Source organism: Cucurbita pepo, chromosome LG10, assembly GCF_002806865.2.
Source record: "Cucurbita pepo subsp. pepo cultivar mu-cu-16 chromosome LG10, ASM280686v2, whole genome shotgun sequence".
Classification (NCBI taxonomy): domain Eukaryota; kingdom Viridiplantae; phylum Streptophyta; class Magnoliopsida; order Cucurbitales; family Cucurbitaceae; genus Cucurbita; species Cucurbita pepo.
Window position 1 is genome coordinate 8,929,629 of NC_036647.1, and position 17,037 is coordinate 8,946,665.

Below are 17,037 nucleotides of genomic sequence, written 5' to 3' on the forward strand. Positions count from 1 at the left end.
AGACATCTTGATGCAGATCTGTTTATCTCTGCTCTCTGTTCTCAGTAAATTTGTTCCCTCATCAGCATGCATGCATTTAACATTAATTTCTTCTGATTTTCTGGGGTGTTCGTGCAGAATTTCTTCAGAATATCACCTGGGTTTTGCTTTGCTGATGGACTAGCCTCGTTGGCTCTTCTTCGGCAGGGGATGAAAGATAAAACAACCGATGGGGTTTATGATTGGAATGTTACTGGTGCCTCAATTTGTTATCTCGGTGTACAGGTTTGTATGTTCCTCTTGCTTCAATAGAAGGTTTCTGTGACAATTTATTGAACTGTCCTCGCAATTAGACCTGATAATTTTATTTCCCAACAGATGGAAAAATGATAAAGATAGTCAATAAGTATCTTTAAATAAATTATTGAATGCCAGGCCGTTTGAGTATCAAGAAGTAAGATTTAGGTCACAACTGTATTGCATTTACTTTTGGCTGGTCGACATTTTGACGAGTCGTCGTGGTGATAATCGATCAAGTATGATATTAATTGTTTTCTTAGTGATTAATTTAGAATAACTAAATCTTATATATGCAATAGATTTGTTCTTATTTGATTTTTTTTTTTTTTTCTTCTGACAGTCTGTGTGTTACTTTCTCTTAACTCTTGGCCTTGAACTGCTGCCACTTCATAAATTGACTGCATTATCAGTCAAGGAATTGTGGATGAAGCGTTGGAGGAACAATCTCACAAATCTTAGAACTGAAACTTCATCCCCCTGTGTTGAACCTCTTCTTGGGCCTTCTTCGGGGTATGTTATTCCTGACTTTGATATCGATGTAGATGTGACAGCAGAAAGAAACAGGGTCCTATCGGGTTCTATCGACAAAGCCATTATCTACTTGAGTAATCTTCGGAAGGTATTTTCACTTTTGAATTCAATTAATTATGATGAAATTTTTGTTGCAAGAATATTTATACGTTTTGATCCTCGTTTTTTTGTTCGAAACTGCAAGGATATATTCTTCTTGATTTGGTTGATGAAGGATTAAATATTACGTATCAAACTTGAATTGTATTAAGTTGATGGGTTACAATAAATTTAACTTTATATCATTATTTAAGTTTGCACAATACTCAACAACACTTGTGGACTCAAAAATTTGCACAACACTCAACAACGCTTTTTTGTTGGAGTATGTCATAGGACCTCACCGGAATTCTCCCGTTTTCTGCTGACCACACAGAATCTATATATATATATATATATATATATATATATATATAGTTTTTATGGCATTGAGAGTTGAAAATTATTGGGTATGTTAGCCATTTAAAACTGATATAAATTATTTTCAAGTTAAGGTCGTTTTGTAGTTATCAATTCTAGGAAATGATCTCCTCCTTAATTCTTGTAATTTTTTAGTCTTCTTAAGTTCGTATTAGGATAGCGTATTTTTCCTTTTACTATCACGAAACGTTTGCACCAATTATTAAACTCAACGCCATAAGAGTTATCTTGTCTCCAACAACCGATCTTGACTGGGGCCTTCAAGATTTAGATATTAAAAATGCTTTTTTGAATGGTGATTTGAAGAAGTATACATGGATATTCCTTCTAGATGTAGAGAGGAATTTGATTCAACAAAGGGTTGTAAATGGAAGAAAATCCTCTTTGGATTTGACCAATCTCCTCATGCTTTGTTTGATTTATTTGATTGATGTGCAACCTTTGTTCTTAGTCTTGATGTAACAGCCCAAGCCCACCGCTAGCAAATATTGTTCTCTTTGGGCTTTCCCTTTCGAGCTTCCCCTCAAGGCTTTAAAACGTGTCTGCTAGGGGAAGGTTCCCACACCCTTATAAAGGGTGTTTTGTTCTCCTCCCCAACCAATGTGGGACATCACAATCCACCCCCCTTCAAGGCCTAGCGTCCTCGTTGTCACTTGTTCCTTTTCTCCAATCGATGTGGCACCACCAACAAATCCACCCCCCTTCGGGGCCCAACGTCCTTATTGGCACACCGCCTCATGTCTACCCCCCTTTGTGGAACAACAAGAAGGATGGTACATCGTTTGGTGTCTGGCTCTGATACCATTTGTAACGGTCCAAGCCCACTGCTACCAAATATTGTCCTCTTTAGGCTTTCCCTTTCGGGCTTCCCCTCAAGGCTTTAAAATGCGTCTGTTAGGAAAAGGTTTTCACACCCTTACAAAGGGTGTTTTGTTCTCCTCCCATGTCCCACATCAGTTGGGAAGGAGAACGAAACACCCTTTATAAGGGTGTGGAAACCTCTCCCTAGCAGACGCGTTTTAAAGTCTTGAGGGGAAGCCCGAAAGGAAAAATCCAAAGAAGACAATATCTGTCAGCGGTGGGGCCATTACACTTAAGTATTCACATTGTTAGTCAAACATACTTTGATATCATAACAAAATGTCTGAAAAATTACTTGCTTTCATGTTGATGATATCTTTATTTCTGAAAATGAATTAGAATTACAAATGTGAATAAGCACTTGGCTAAAGAAGTTGAGGTCAAGAATCTAAGAAACCTCAAATATTTTTTTGGGTATGGAAGTTTCTTAGTTAACTAAGGGTATAATTATATCCTAAACTAAGTATTTTTTCGATCTTCTCAAAGAAACTAACATGTTAGGATGAAATCCAACCGATTCTCTTATAGACCCGCAAAAGAAACTTGGATTCAACAATGAGAGTACACCTATGGATAGGGGGAGATACCAATGTACTCGTCCAGATATTGGATTCGTTGTCATCATGGTTATTCAGTTTATGCATAATCCCAATGAAGAACATATAGAAGTTGTATATCGAATCCTTATAAATTTAAAAACTGCCCTTGGAAAATGACTTTTTTGAGAAATTGACAAGAAAAACACTAAGGTATACTCTGATGCAAGATTGAACAGATGATGTTACAGATAGAAGATGTATTTTGGGTTACTACTTCATGTAGGGTAATCTTTTAGCATGGAGAAGCAAAAAGTAGTTGTGGTTGCAAGAAATAGTGCAGACGGTGAATTCAGAGCACTTGCCCTTGGCATGTGTGAAGGAATATGAATCAAGAGAGTCTCGTATGAATTAGGAAACGATTGTTCGCCACTCATACAAATAATGTGTGATAATCAAGCTGCCCTAAGTGTTTCAAATAACCTTGTTCTTCGTTATAGGACAAAACATATCGAAATAGATCAACATATTATCTAAGAAAAAGTAAATGATGAACTAGCTCAACTCAACTATGTGCCTACCAAGTGTCATGTGTCACATCGAAACCTTTATTTTATGTTGTATTGCCTTATTATTGTATTTTCTGTTTGTACAACTACTAGGCGAAATCATGTCTAGGCCTACCACACCTGAATTGCCCCAAAATGTACTATAGGGAGGTGTGATTAGTTGTCAACTCCTCCCCCTGATTTTGTATGATCATTCAGCAAAATCACGTCTAGGCCTGTCAGACTTGAATCGCCTCAAAATGTACTATAAGGTGATGCGACTAGTTGTCAATTTCTCCCTGCCCGGAAAGTTATGTGTTATTTAAGCCGCTGTGTTGCCTTTTGCATATAGTTATATAACGTTGCTTTTAAAATCTTCTCTCATTCTTACTTTCAAAGTCGCTTTCAAAAACCTCTCCGCCCTGCCCCTGTTTTCTAAAACTTTCTTCTCAAACGGGGTCAGAGGCTTGAGCATACGTTGCTCGGTCATAGGCGACATGAATACAAATTGGCTTAACTCACTTGGTGTTGAGAGTGAATGCCGCACAATCGCAAATGTCTGCTGTCAAGAAAAGTGCAATTGTGACACCAAGCAGCAGCTAGTGCATATCCTTATCAAACCTTTACCAAGACCTAACTTCGAAGATCTAACTAGAAAGTCGGGATTGTATAATAATACAACTCATTTTGAGGAGTGTTGTACATTATTTTGCAAAGTTAGGGTAGTTTCATAATTATCAAATTTAGGAAATTATCTCTAGCTTAACTTTTGTAATCTTTTAGGCCTTTTTAAAGTTTGTATTAGGATGTGCATTAAAAGCTTATAGAAAGTTTAGCAATTTTCAAAAACCATTTTCAGGTGTATCCTGGAGAAAATTATCTCCACAAGAAAGTTGCAGTGGATTCTTTAACGTTTTCAGTTCAAGAGGGTGAATGCTTTGGGTTTTTAGGAACAAATGGTGCTGGAAAGACAACAACTCTATCAATGCTTACTGGTATAACGTTTCTTCCTTTTTTATTTATGTTAACAGTAACAATCTTGATAAGAGCTCTTGTACATCTAATAATTTTATATGAGGCATTTTCATTTAGATAACTTTAGCATAAAGCAATAACTTATGAAACTATGATGAAGCTACCATCGATGAATAAGTCTATGAGATCCCATATTGGTTGGGGAGGAGAACGAAGCATTCTTTATAAGAGTGTGGAAACCTCTCGCTAGCAGACGCGTTTTAAAAACCTTGAGGGGAAGCCCGAAAGGGAAAACCGAAAGAGGACAATATCTGCTAGCGGTGGGCTTGGGCCGTTACAAATGGTATCAGAGCCAAGTTTCGGGCGATGTGCCAGCGAGAAGACTGAACCTTGAAGGGGGGTGGACACAAGGCGGTGTGCCAGCAAGGATGCTAGGCTCCGAAGAGGGGTGGATTGTGGGGGGTCCCACATTGATTGGGGAGTAGAACGAAGCATTCTTTATAAGGGTGTGGAAACCTCTCCCTAGCAGACGCGTTTTAAAAACCTTGAGGGGAAGCCCAAAAGGGAAAGCCTAAAGAGAACAATATCTGCTATCGATGGGCTTGGGCCGTTACAAATGGTATCAAAGCCAGGTTCCGGGCGATGTGCCAGCAAGAAAACTGAACCCTAAAGGGGGGTGGACACGAAGCGGTGTGCCAGCAAGGATGCTAGGCCTCGAAGGGGGGTGGATTGTGAGATCCCACACCGATTAGGGAGGAGAATGAAACATTCTTTACAAGGGTGTGGAAACCTTGCCCTAGCAGACGCGTTTTAAAAACCTTGAGGTAAAGCTCGAAAGGAAAAGTCTAAAGAGGACAATATCAACTAGTGGTGGGCTTGGGCCGTTACAAAGTCCAAACCTTATCTAAACGCTTATAACTTTAGTTATTGTTTTATAAAAAAATTTGTAGCTTGTTAAATTGATTATTGTATGTAGTTTTCCCTCCTTATAGTCATCAATAATCGTGGTGCAAAGTCTTTTAATATCAAATGTAACTCCATTGTTTAAAGAACTGGATCACTAACAAGCTTAATGTTCTCCAGGAGAAGAATCTCCCAGTGAGGGATCTGCTTTTATTTTCGGAAAAGATATAAGAACCGATCCGAAGGCTGCTCGTTGCCATGTATGTTAAAGATTTTGTTTTCCTCATTTATTTTGAACTGTTCTGTTGTCATATATATTACACCTGAAACTTCATTGTTCCATCCAAAATCAGATTGGATATTGCCCACAGTTCGATGCGCTATTAGAGTTCCTTACTGCTAAGGAACATCTAGAACTTTATGCACGAATTAAAGGTGTTCCAGAGTTGAAGATAGATGATGTACGTATTATAGTTCAATTTTTAGTTGAGTTTTTGCTAAATCATCTAACTTTGAGATTGTATAACCATCTGGGTAGGTCGTAATGGAAAAATTGGTGGACTTTGACTTGATGAAGCATGCCAATAAACCATCATATTCACTCAGTGGAGGAAACAAACGTAAACTCTCCGTAGCAATTGCAATGATTGGAGAACCTCCTGTTGTTATTCTTGATGAGCCATCCACAGGTACTTTTTTTTTTTTAACTGTTGATAATATCATTAGATATTTCTTCAAATTGAGGTCACGAGTTTGGATATTTGTGAGATCTCAATCGGCTCGAAAGGAGAACGAAACATTCTTTATAAAGGTGTGGAAACTTCTCCCTAGTAGACGCGTTTTAAAAACCTTGAGGGGATGCTCGAAAGGGAAAGCCCAAAAAGGACAATATCTGCTAACGGTGGGCATGGGGTGTTACAAATGTTATTAGAGCTAGATATCGGGCGATGTGCCAGCGAGGAGGCTGAGTCCCTAAGGGGGTGGCACGAGGCAATATGCCAGCAAGGACGCTGGGCCCTGAAGGGGGGTGGATTGATGGTCCCACATTGATTGGAGAAGGGAACGAGTACCAGCGAGGACACTGGGCCCTGAAGGGGGTGGATTGTGAGATCTCACATCGGTTGGGGAGGAGAACGAAACATTCTTTATAAGGGTGTGGAAACCTCTCCCTAGAAAACGCATTTTAAAAACCTTAAGGGGAAGCCTGAAAGGAAAAGCCCAAAAAGGACAATATCGGTTAACGGTGGGTTTGGGCCGTTACAAATTTAGAGATGAAAATATTTATTTTTTGTTGAATCTGGAGGTAATATACATCAGATGACTCCTAACTGGTGAACTATAAGGGAGGGGCACTTGAAAATTTGAGTAGTTTCATGCTTAACATGTGCTGGACTTCTGAGATCGAAAAGTAATGAAATTTTTTTAAGCAAATGAAATAGAATGGTTCTCCTAGTACTTCATATTGTCATCATCAGAAATCAATTACTGTCATTTGTAGGGATGGATCCTATTGCCAAACGGTTCATGTGGGACGTTATATCCCGGATATCTACCCGACGTGGAAAGACAGCAGTTATCCTCACCACACACAGCATGAACGAAGCGCAAGCACTGTGCACTCGCATCGGGATAATGGTAGATAAAGATTTTCTTCATACAACCTGAATCATTTATTGGTTTCTACCTAGGACCCTATGTGAACTTTTGCTTATTTCCATTCGAAGGTTGGAGGGCGGCTACGTTGCATAGGAAGTCCCCAGCATTTAAAAACACGATTCGGGAATCATCTTGAGCTCGAGGTACTTTATGGCATACTAATTCTTCGATGTAATCGATAGTTTGATTTCAATCCTATTTCTACAGGTCAAACCTCATGAAATCGACTCGGAGGACTTGCATAACTTTTGCCAACATATTCGTGAGGGTGTTCTTGATTTTCCCTCACACCGAAGAGGCTTATTGAGTGACATTGAAGTTTGTATAGAAGCTATTATACCCATTACGCCTGAAAATCAATCAGTGACAGAGATTAGTTTGTCTAGGCAAATGTTAACCATAATTGGACGTTGGCTTGGAAATGAAGAAAGGGTAAGAACACTTGTGTCCTCACCGTCTACTGCTCCTGGAGTTTGTGGTGAACAATTGACAGAGCAATTGTTTCGAGACGGTATGTAGAATCGTTGTTTGTATTCTTCTTATTCTCTCCCTGAAATTCATTTTATTTTCATCGGAGACCCGCCCGGCGTTCTACTATCAAGGTATCATGTGAGATCTCACATCAGTTAGAGAGGGGAACGAAGCATTCTTTATGAGGGTGTGGAAACCTCTCCCTAGCAGACGTGCTTTAGAAACCTTGAATGGAAACCCGAAAAGGAAAATCCAAAAAGGACAATGTCGGCTAGCGGTGGGCTTTGGCTGTTACAAATGATATTAGAGCCAGACACCGGACGGTGTGCTAGCAAGGAGGTTGAGCCCCAAATGGGGTGGACACCAAGCGGTGTGCCAGCGTCGGCCCCGAATTATCTTATGTCTATTACATTACTTATTTATGTTACCTAATTATCTTATGTCTATCTTTCTCTATGGATTTTGTAGGCAGTATACCATTACCTATATTTTCTGAGTGGTGGTTAGCGACAGAAAAGTTCTCAGAGATTAATTCATTTATTCTCTCTTCATTTCCCGGTGCAACATTTCATGGCTGCAACGGCTTAAGTATGAAATATCAGGTATGATCAATAGTGACTTTCTGAAGCAAAGATGCATAGAATTTAGTATAAGCAAAGATGGGCGTTTGCATATTCTCGTATTCCTTTTTTGCGTTTCACGTTTTCGCTAAATCAACATTTTGATGATTGAATATTGAGCTCTTGCCCAACCACTGATCTGAATCGATAACGTTAATTGTTGAAGATTGTTGGGAGGGAGTCCCACGTGGGCTAATTTAGGGAATGATCCTGAGTTTATAAGTAAGAATACATCTCTATTGGCATTAGGCTTTTTGGTGAAGTCCAAAGCAAAGCCATGAGAGCTTATGCTCAAAGTGGACAATATCATACCATTGTGGAGAGTCGTGATTCCTAACGTGGTATTAGAGTCATGCCCTTAACTTAGCTATGTCAATAAAATCCTCAAATGTCGAACAAAGAAGTTAGAGTCTCGAAGGTGTAGTCTAAAGTGACTGAAGTGTCGAACAAAGACGTACTTTGTTTGGGGACTCCAAAGGAGTCGAGCCTCGATTAAGGGAAGGTTGTTCGAGGGCTCCATAGACCTTAGGGGAGGTTCTATATTGTACTTTGTTCGAGGGGAGGATTGTTGAGGATTGTTGAGGATTGTCAGGAGGGAGTCCCACCTTGGCTAATTTAGGGTAACAAATACATCTCCATGGAAGGAGGCCTTTTGGGGAAGCCCAAACCAAAGCCACAAGAGCTTATGCTCAAAGTGGGCAATATCATACCACTGTGGAGGTCCGTGATTCCTAACATTAACCAGCGTGCAACGATCATTTTGTTCATGGTAATGCATGTCGTTTTCTGGAAGATTGATATGTGTTCGTTCTTAAACGAAAGTTCTGTTTCTCAAATGCAGTTGCCTTACGGGGAGGATGGTCTCTCGCTTGCTGATGCTTTTGGACACATAGAGAGAAACAGGTAAGATTATTCATTACTTCATTATTCCCCCTATAACGTTCCGAATCACTTCCCTCGTTCATCTGTCTGATCTATATTCTTGTTATGATGTTTTCTTTCGTCCAGAAAACGACTCGGAATTGCCGAATACAGTCTCAGCCAATCGACGTTGGAAACGATATTTAACCATTTTGCATCGAATCCTTAATCAAAAGTATAGGTGACATTTCATACTTACGTAATGTGCATATCCTTTCTCATTCAAGAAACTTTAGTTTGCTGCAACTGAGTTAATATAACAATGTTATTTGAGATGCTTTGGATGTTTCATGAACGACAAATGCTTATTTTAATGCAGAAGTCCACGAGGTTCTTTATTGCTTATTGGTTCTTATGATTTTCGTTCTGTGGTTTCCTGCGGCTCTAGCCTGCACTCAAAGCCATTTTAAAAACTGAGGGCTGGGATTCCTATCTAAAAGAGAGCATCAGTGTTCGATCTCACATCGGTTGGAAAGGGTAACGAACCATTCTTTATTAGGGTGTGGAAACCTCTCCCTACCAGATGCGTTTTAAAATCGTGAGGTTGACGGTGATACACAAGGGGCTAAAGCGGATAATATCTATTACTGGTGGGTTTGGGCGGTTAAATGGTATCAAAGCTAGGCATCGAGCGATGTGTCAGCGAGGACACTGGACCCTGAAAGTGGGTAAATTGTAAGATCCCACATCGGTTGGAAAGGGAAACGAAGCATTCTTTATAAAGGTGTGGAAACCTCTCCCTAGTAGACGAGTTTTAAAACTGTGAGGCTGACGGTGATACATAATGGGCTAAAGCGAACAATATCTGTTACCGGTGGGTTTGGGCTGTTACAAATGGTATCAAAGCTAGGTATTGAGCAATGTGTCAGCGAGGACGCTGGACCCTGAAAGGGGGTAAATTGTGAGATCCCACATCGGTTGGAGAGAGAAACGAAGCATTCTTTATAAAGGTGTGGAAACCTCTCCCTAGTAGACGCGTTTTAAAATCGTGAGGCTGACGGTAATACATAACGAGCCAAAGCGAATAATATTTGTTAGCGGTGGGTTGGGCTGCTACAAAGGATATTAGAGCTAGGCACCGGAGTGATGTGTTAGCGAGGACACTGGGCCCGAAAGGGGGTGGATTGCGAGATCCCACTTCAGTTGAAGAGGGAACGAAACATTTTTTATAAGGGTGTGGAAACCTCTCCCTAGCAGACGCGTTTTAAAACCGTGAGGCTGATGGTGATACATAACGGGCCAAAGCGAACAATATTGTTAGCGGTGGGTTGGGCTGTTACAAAGGATATCGGAGCTAGGCACCGGAGTGATGTGTCAGCAAGGACACTAGGCCTCGAAAGGGGGTGGATTGCGAGATCCCACTTCAGTTAAAGAGGGGAACGAAGCATCCTTTATAAGGGCATGGAAACCTCTCCCTAGCATACGCTTTTTAAAACCGTGAGGCTGACAACAATACATAACGGGCCAAAGCGGACAATATCTATTAGCAGTGGGTTTGGGCGGTTACAAATGGTATCAAAGCTAGGCACTGAGCGATGTACCAACAATGACGCTGGACCTCGAAAGGGGGTGGATTGTGAGATCCCACAGGTTGAAGATGGGAACGAAACATTTTTTTTATAAGAGAATGAAAACCTCTTTCTAGCATACGCGTTTTAAAAAGCCCAGAAAGGAAGCCCGAAAGAGAAAGCCCATAAATAATAGTATCTACTTAGCTATTACAATCATGAGATCTAACCAACCGTTTTAGAAATAATGTCAACTTACATCGATCATATGGATCGAAAGATCGAGCTTGTGCCCATCTTTTTACACATTAGCGATTCAGCCCTTATTAATCTTCCATAAATTCATTCTTTTTTACAGATTATGCTTCTATGTTCTTCATAAATAGCTTAATAATTCTATTTGCATGATTGAGAAGGCAAAAAAGCTGTCTCTTCAGCCCTTTTTGTCTTCCTCCTCCTCTCTCCTTCAACTTCCAACCTCACACCAAACAGCTTTGGCCTCTCATCTTCATCTTCTTTCCTTGAACCATTCCCATACTTAGCCACCAAATCAAGAAGCTCTCTGCACTTCCCTTTCATGCTTGCAAGCTCTGAGCTTAAGTCCCCATTTTCCTTCTTCAACCTCTTGTTCTCATCCATTAGTGTATTGTATTGGGACGACGATGAGTTTGAAGACGAAGATCTCTGATCTTCATCGACCTCGTGTTGTACCTCGTGTTGTTGCTTGTTGGTCCATGCCTTTCGTCTTCGTATTTCACAAAGCTTTTCCTTTTCGCCCTTTCGAAATTTGTCGTTGCAAAACTCCCACCTTGTTGTCGTCACCTTTCGAAATCCCTTCAATAAAAATTTAAACTTTGAGAGAAGGATCGATCAGCTTATCGACTTATAAAACCTTAAACCCTAAACTTCACGTTTGCTATAGTACTTTACTCTTATTCACGAAATTTACTATTTTGCCCTTAATCTTTCTTCTAAAATGGATTAAGTTCTTAATAAAACGTATTAGTTAAAGGTAATTTTACCATAAATAAATAAATATAGTTAATTCATATTGGCTTTGACCAAGTCAATCATTTGCAATAAAATGACACGTGGCATGTAAGGACCCTACTTTTTTTATTTAAAAATAATAATGGGTTGGTAAAAAATAAAAATAAAATAAAATTTTGGAAAATGGGTTTAGGTTTGTAAAGTATTTAATAAAAATGGAAAATTAAATTTTTTTAGTTGACTCGAGTTTTTGCATTATTTTTGTTTTCTTTCTTAATATTTTAAAAGAAAATATTATTTATTCAATTTTCATTATTTTTTTAAATTATCAAAATTTAAATAAATTTATAAACTAAATCCGAACCTAGTTAAGTAGTAAGGATACCTGTTCTATGACGAAGCTAGAAATTACTCGAGAAAAGATAAAATTTTAATTCATGAATTTATTAGAAACTTTTAAAATTTAACTCATTAATCATTAAACACGATTAAAAGGTTCAGAAATTAAACTTCTCGGGAAAATATTGTCTACAATTTTTCTTAATCTAAGATGATCCTTCTTCCTTCGTCGTCGTTCGGGTTTTGTCTATTCAAATTTCCACTCACGTGTTTGTAACTCAACCCGAAAATTAAAGGAAAAAAATTTTAAAATAGGGTTTAAAAAAAAATAATAAAGAAAAAAAAAATAAAAAGGATACGTACATAAGTATTAAGCTGGCGAACAAAGCTAGAGAAATTGCAGTGTTTAAAGAGCTTCGGCAAAACATCCTTTGCGAACTCCGCCGTCTGCCAAACCACAAACGCCGTCCCCTCGCCGTTCCACGATATCACCTTATCCGTCGCCGGATCCTCCACCACCGTATAAGTCTTCACCAGAAACGGCGGCGGCGTTGACTTTTTCATCATACTCTCCACCGTCCGCGGCGGCGACGGCAACGGCAACCGCAACCCCTTCTGATCACCATTATTATCGCTCACTCCGGCCTCCATGAACACTCAAAACACCAAAATTCAACGCAAAGAGATGAGGAAATGAATGAAAGATTGGATTTTTATGGACTTTAGGAGAAGAGAATTAATGGGTTTTTTTTTTAAAAAATGAAAAAATGAAGAATTTCTCTCTCTCTCTCTCTCTCTCTCTCTTATTTGGGTTTCTCTCTCTAAAAAATGGACCATTTCTATGTTTATAGTCAGAGATTGTTTGGTGATCTTGTAAATTAATTTATTTAAAAAATAATTAAGTAAATAAAATTTGAATAAATTTAATGAATTTTGGTTGTTGGGTAAAAGAGTATGGTTTTCTTGTAATGTGGTGTGGTTTGACTAACCATCTTTTGGTCAATGGAGTGAGTGAGAGGTTTTGAGAAACTAAACATTTTTTTGTTTTTTTTAAGGTTAAACTATAGTTTTAGTGTTTGAATTTTTACGATAAATCATATTTCTTTAATTTGTTTGATTTATGAATTCTAGAAAGTTTTGATTTTGTTTTAAAACTTCAATTTCAATGTTAATTGGCTTAAAATATATACTTTCGACTACAGATATCTACGTGAGTGGACAAAGACGGAGAAACCTTTCTAATCTCATCCTCACCACTTACTGTGAATTCTCCATTTATTTTTGCGGAGATTGAATTACCCGTAAAGAATTTTTACCTATTTATATATGTTGTGTGTCGAAAGCGGAACAAATGTACTCACAACATCAATGAACGTAATTACACAAAGAAACACCAAGATATTTACGTGTTTCAGATAGAAGAAGTTCCCCTGCATCCACGGGTAGCAACCAATTACTAATAAACAAAGTGTTACAAGTGAATACCTCACCATCACACTACGAAGACTCTCACGAATATGTCACTCAATCTCAAGTACTCCCTATATTAATTCTAAGCATGTCATTATATTATGTGAGTAGGACAGAGCAGATGGGGAATTGAGCATGAATAGGGACGGGGAATATAATCCCATTCCTGGACCTATTTATCTAATACGGAAAAATATTTCTCACTTTCTCTCTCATTCCCCTCCCGAGCAGTGAAATGGATATCTCTACTCTCGACTAAGACATTAAAATTTTGAATTCTTCCTCTCTCATATATTGTTGAGCTTAAAATATAATAATTGTTGTTTAAATGATAAAGTGAGTAAAGCTCAACGCCTTTTTAAAACTAAAGTTGGAAGCTTAGTATCGGTGAAACTTTTGAAATTTAAAATGGATAACATTCAACGATGGATTAGGTGTGAATATAGCTAAGCGTTGTAGCTATCACAATTTAAGTTACGTGCAATGATCCATGTTTAGGATTCAGCACCTGATAGCCCTAACATTCTCCTGTTTTTTTGTGCAATAATCAACACGAGTTCTTTCAGCATACTTTATCCTCACTCATATACTTCTTAAGACAATTTTCAAAAGATGTAGAACACACTTTAATTTTATAGTTCCTATAATCCCGCCATAAAAAAATGGAAGTGCACCTTGTTGGTATATATAGTAACTTTCAATTCTCTGAAGACTCTCCTAGTCATCCTATCGATCGAATCACTCATTCAGATATAATCTCAGTTCATTCATATACCCCTCATTTACTTAGCTGCCACATTACATATGGACCAAAACGAGAGAGAAAAAATGGTAAAGACATTCAGCACGACGCTCAATGATCCTCTACTAGCCTTGATTTGCCCATAGAAGTACCAAGGTGCATAAACAATGGAACATGTGGTTTAATTCAATATAATTGCTCCTTATTTATAGTTTAGTCGACTGTTATACATAGTAAAACTATATTTGGTAAATGACATATAAATAGTAAAAAGCTATATGGTTATATCCGGTAAGTTAAACCATATATATATATATATATATATATATATATATATATATATATATATATATATCACCTGGACAGTACTTTTTTGTATACTCTTTTACTGTACATACTTGTAATCATCAATACAAATCTTTTAGCCATTATTGTTCTTGCATTTTCTCTATCGGGTTCTTTGTGTTCATCTAGATCGAGTATGTATGTCGTTGTGCGATCTTAACAAATACAACGCCAAGTCGATCGACGGGTTTTGCTCATACGAGATACCTGATTAATTTTCTCTCGAGTAAAAACATAATTTTGAAGCTATTTTCTTGTCCTCTATTTTTTTTTAGTTGGGAGAGTTTGATGCTTCACTTTCTTTGATTACAACAACACAATTTCTTCACCTAATTTCATCTCAATTTTAAGAGAGAAAGTCAAGCGGTGGGTCAACACCTACCTTATAACATATCTTATAATAACATCATTTTAAAATTCGATCATGATTTTCTCGTAAGCTTGTCATCCAAGAATTTGCTCGAGGATGCAAGTGAGATAAGTAATTGTTCGAGGAGAATAACTTGTAGCCTTCTCGACTTGAATCATAGAATCGTACGTAAATTTTGGTACCATTCTCGACCAGCTTCTATCCATTTGAAGAGCCTTGGCTCATATCATCTACAAGAGTTTGATCTATCGTTAATTATCATAATCTAATAAGAAATTTTATCTATGAGAGTGAAAGTTCAAGTTTCTTCTATAAATAATATAAAAATGTTAAATTCGTTATAGTTAAAACGTTTTTTTTTTAAAGAAAATCATTGTAAACCACGTCATGTTGTGTCGATCTTTCATACTGATTAGTTTAGAGATTAGAAGCTCTACACCGAGAGAATTGGTCTTTGGAAGAGTTGCATCGTTGTCGTGAGTGAAATTTTTTATTTATGTTTTTCTTTAGATAATTGGGTTCAAAAATGTTCTTCCTACTCTCTCATAATTTATTGTCATCTGTTGAACATTTATGTCCTAAAATCTCGTAATTAATTATTTAATTTTTAATAATAATTTTGATTATTTTATTTATAATTTAATATTATTAGTATAATCTCGGAGCAATAAGTAATAAGTGTTAGGTTAAGGAGACGGGTTATTTATAGCTTATACATAGTAAAACTATATATGGTAAATAAGAGTAAATTGTTAGCTATATATGGATATAGTAGGCTGAACCATATATTTATATATATTCTCACTCATTTGAAATTCTTTATGTATTCTCTTTCATCAATACAAAACCTTTAGCCAATATTCTCCCGTGTTCATCTAGATCGAGCGTGTTGTTGTGTGATCCTAACAGCAACTTATAAGGTGCATAGTGTATGAATGAGGTTGGATGCTTTTTGTTGGTAACAGTATTGATTCGATCACTTTATAATTGCTATAAATGATCTGATCCAAATATGTGACATCCCACATCGGTTGTGGAGGAGAGCGAAACATTCTTTATAAGGGTATGGAAACCTCTCTCTAGCCGACGCGTTTTAAAAATCTTGAGGGAAAGCCCAAAAAAGACAACATTGGCTAATGGTGGGCTTGGACTGCTATAAACGCTCGAAAATTACCATATTTGCAAGTGTATAGAAAACACTTGAGACGATACACTTTCAACGTTCACACATGTATTACAATATAGACGTGGAAATATGTTTCATGAAAAATTTATTGTACGAGATATTTTTTGAACTTTAGGGTATGTTGGTCTATTAGTTGGAAGAATCCGGTAAAATAAAAAATATGAAATTTAATCCCTATGATTTGATAAAATGAGAGATTTTTTTAGTCCCGGTAGTTTGATAAAATGATGATTTTAACCCATAGTTAGAAGAATCTGGTCAAATATAACTCAGTGTACGGGGAGAAAAAATAAGAAAAAAATTGAAATTTAGTCCCTGTAATTAGATAAAATGACGATTTTAACCAATAGTTGGAAGAATCGAGTCAAATATGACTCGTGTATTGAGAGAGAAAAATAAATAAAAATTGAAATTTAGTCCCTGTAATTTGATAAAATGACGATCTTAACCCGCTATAATGATTATTTATGAACTTTTATGGAAATATAAGAATGGAATTTTAACATTTAAAATTACAATAATTAAATTCTAACTTTCTTAGGGACTATTGAGTAAATTTGTAAATTAAATGCATTTGGACAAGCGTGTAACACACGCGCTAATGTGAAAAGGTGAAAAAAAAAATGGTTCAATTTTGACTAAAATAAATCGGATTTCAATTTGGTTTGGCCGCTGAACCCTTTCTCCACCTTACATAATTCTTTACCCGTTTTGCCCTTATGAAAAAATTAATTAATTAATTAAATATTTTATTTAATAACAAAAAATAATAATAAGTTAAATTAGAAATTTATTTAATTTATAATTTGAAATTAACTTCAATTTATTTCATATTTTGGTTTGGTCTCATAATTTAGTTTTTATAGTTTAATTAAGTGGTTGATAAGGAGAAAAAAAAACGGAATTTTAAACACAAAATTTAGGTTTGTAAGTTGGGTCGGGTCGAGTTATGACATTTTTTTAGACCCAACTTAATTGCTCGGGTTGTAAGCTTTTTCAACCTGAATAACCCTTATTAAATAATGAACATAATTCAACTCAAATTTTGGTGTGTTGAATGATACACCGTCTCGCTCGATCGCATCATGGTATTTTTCTATATTGGTCATCGAATTAGCGCCTCTTGAGGGTCGCCGCTTTGCTTATCTCGACGTGACTGTCACAACCTACTCTCTTCATAGTATAATTGTAACAGTTTGCTTGATCTGTGGGATAGTGTTCACTCTTACAAGATGCTTAAGATAATTCTATGTTGGGTGACCTCTCGAGACTTACAAGCTGCTTGAAAATAATTCTATGTTGGGTGACCTCCCAAGCACTTACAAGT

At 37.2% G+C, this 17,037-nt stretch overlaps 2 protein-coding genes across 2 annotated transcripts in view; one reads left to right on the plus strand and one right to left on the minus strand.

Annotated features, from left to right (window-relative positions):
- Positions 1-9,103, plus strand: part of LOC111803608 (ABC transporter A family member 1) — a 60,116-nt gene extending 51,013 nt beyond the window's left edge. Inside the window, exons 29-40 of the mRNA XM_023688099.1 lie at positions 118-264; positions 620-898; positions 4,074-4,209; positions 5,273-5,352; positions 5,446-5,553; positions 5,631-5,781; positions 6,591-6,727; positions 6,817-6,891; positions 6,956-7,259; positions 7,688-7,821; positions 8,681-8,742; positions 8,848-9,103. Coding sequence (XP_023543867.1) covers positions 118-264; positions 620-898; positions 4,074-4,209; positions 5,273-5,352; positions 5,446-5,553; positions 5,631-5,781; positions 6,591-6,727; positions 6,817-6,891; positions 6,956-7,259; positions 7,688-7,821; positions 8,681-8,742; positions 8,848-8,929 — 1,695 coding nt within the window. The 3' untranslated portion in view covers positions 8,930-9,103. The remainder of the gene's footprint in view (positions 1-117; positions 265-619; positions 899-4,073; positions 4,210-5,272; positions 5,353-5,445; positions 5,554-5,630; positions 5,782-6,590; positions 6,728-6,816; positions 6,892-6,955; positions 7,260-7,687; positions 7,822-8,680; positions 8,743-8,847) is intronic.
- Positions 9,104-10,432: 1,329 nt separating this feature from the next.
- Positions 10,433-12,370, minus strand: LOC111804277 (heat stress transcription factor B-3). The gene is made up of 2 exons (XM_023689024.1): positions 11,961-12,370; positions 10,433-11,102 (listed from the first exon to the last, which is right to left on the minus strand). The coding sequence occupies exons 1-2, from the start codon at positions 12,246-12,248 to the stop codon at positions 10,665-10,667; spliced, it is 726 nt and encodes a 241-aa protein (XP_023544792.1). The 5' UTR covers positions 12,249-12,370; the 3' UTR covers positions 10,433-10,664.
- Positions 12,371-17,037: the final 4,667 nt, after the last annotated feature.

Coding starts and splice junctions, on each gene's coding strand:
- LOC111804277 (XM_023689024.1), bottom strand. CDS start 12,248: ATGGAGGCCGGAGTGAGCGATAATAATGGTGATCAGAAGGGGTTGCGG. Junction 11,103..11,960: donor TTCGCCAGCTTAATACTTAT/GTACGTATCCTT, acceptor TTTTTATTGAAG/GGATTTCGAAAGGTGACGAC.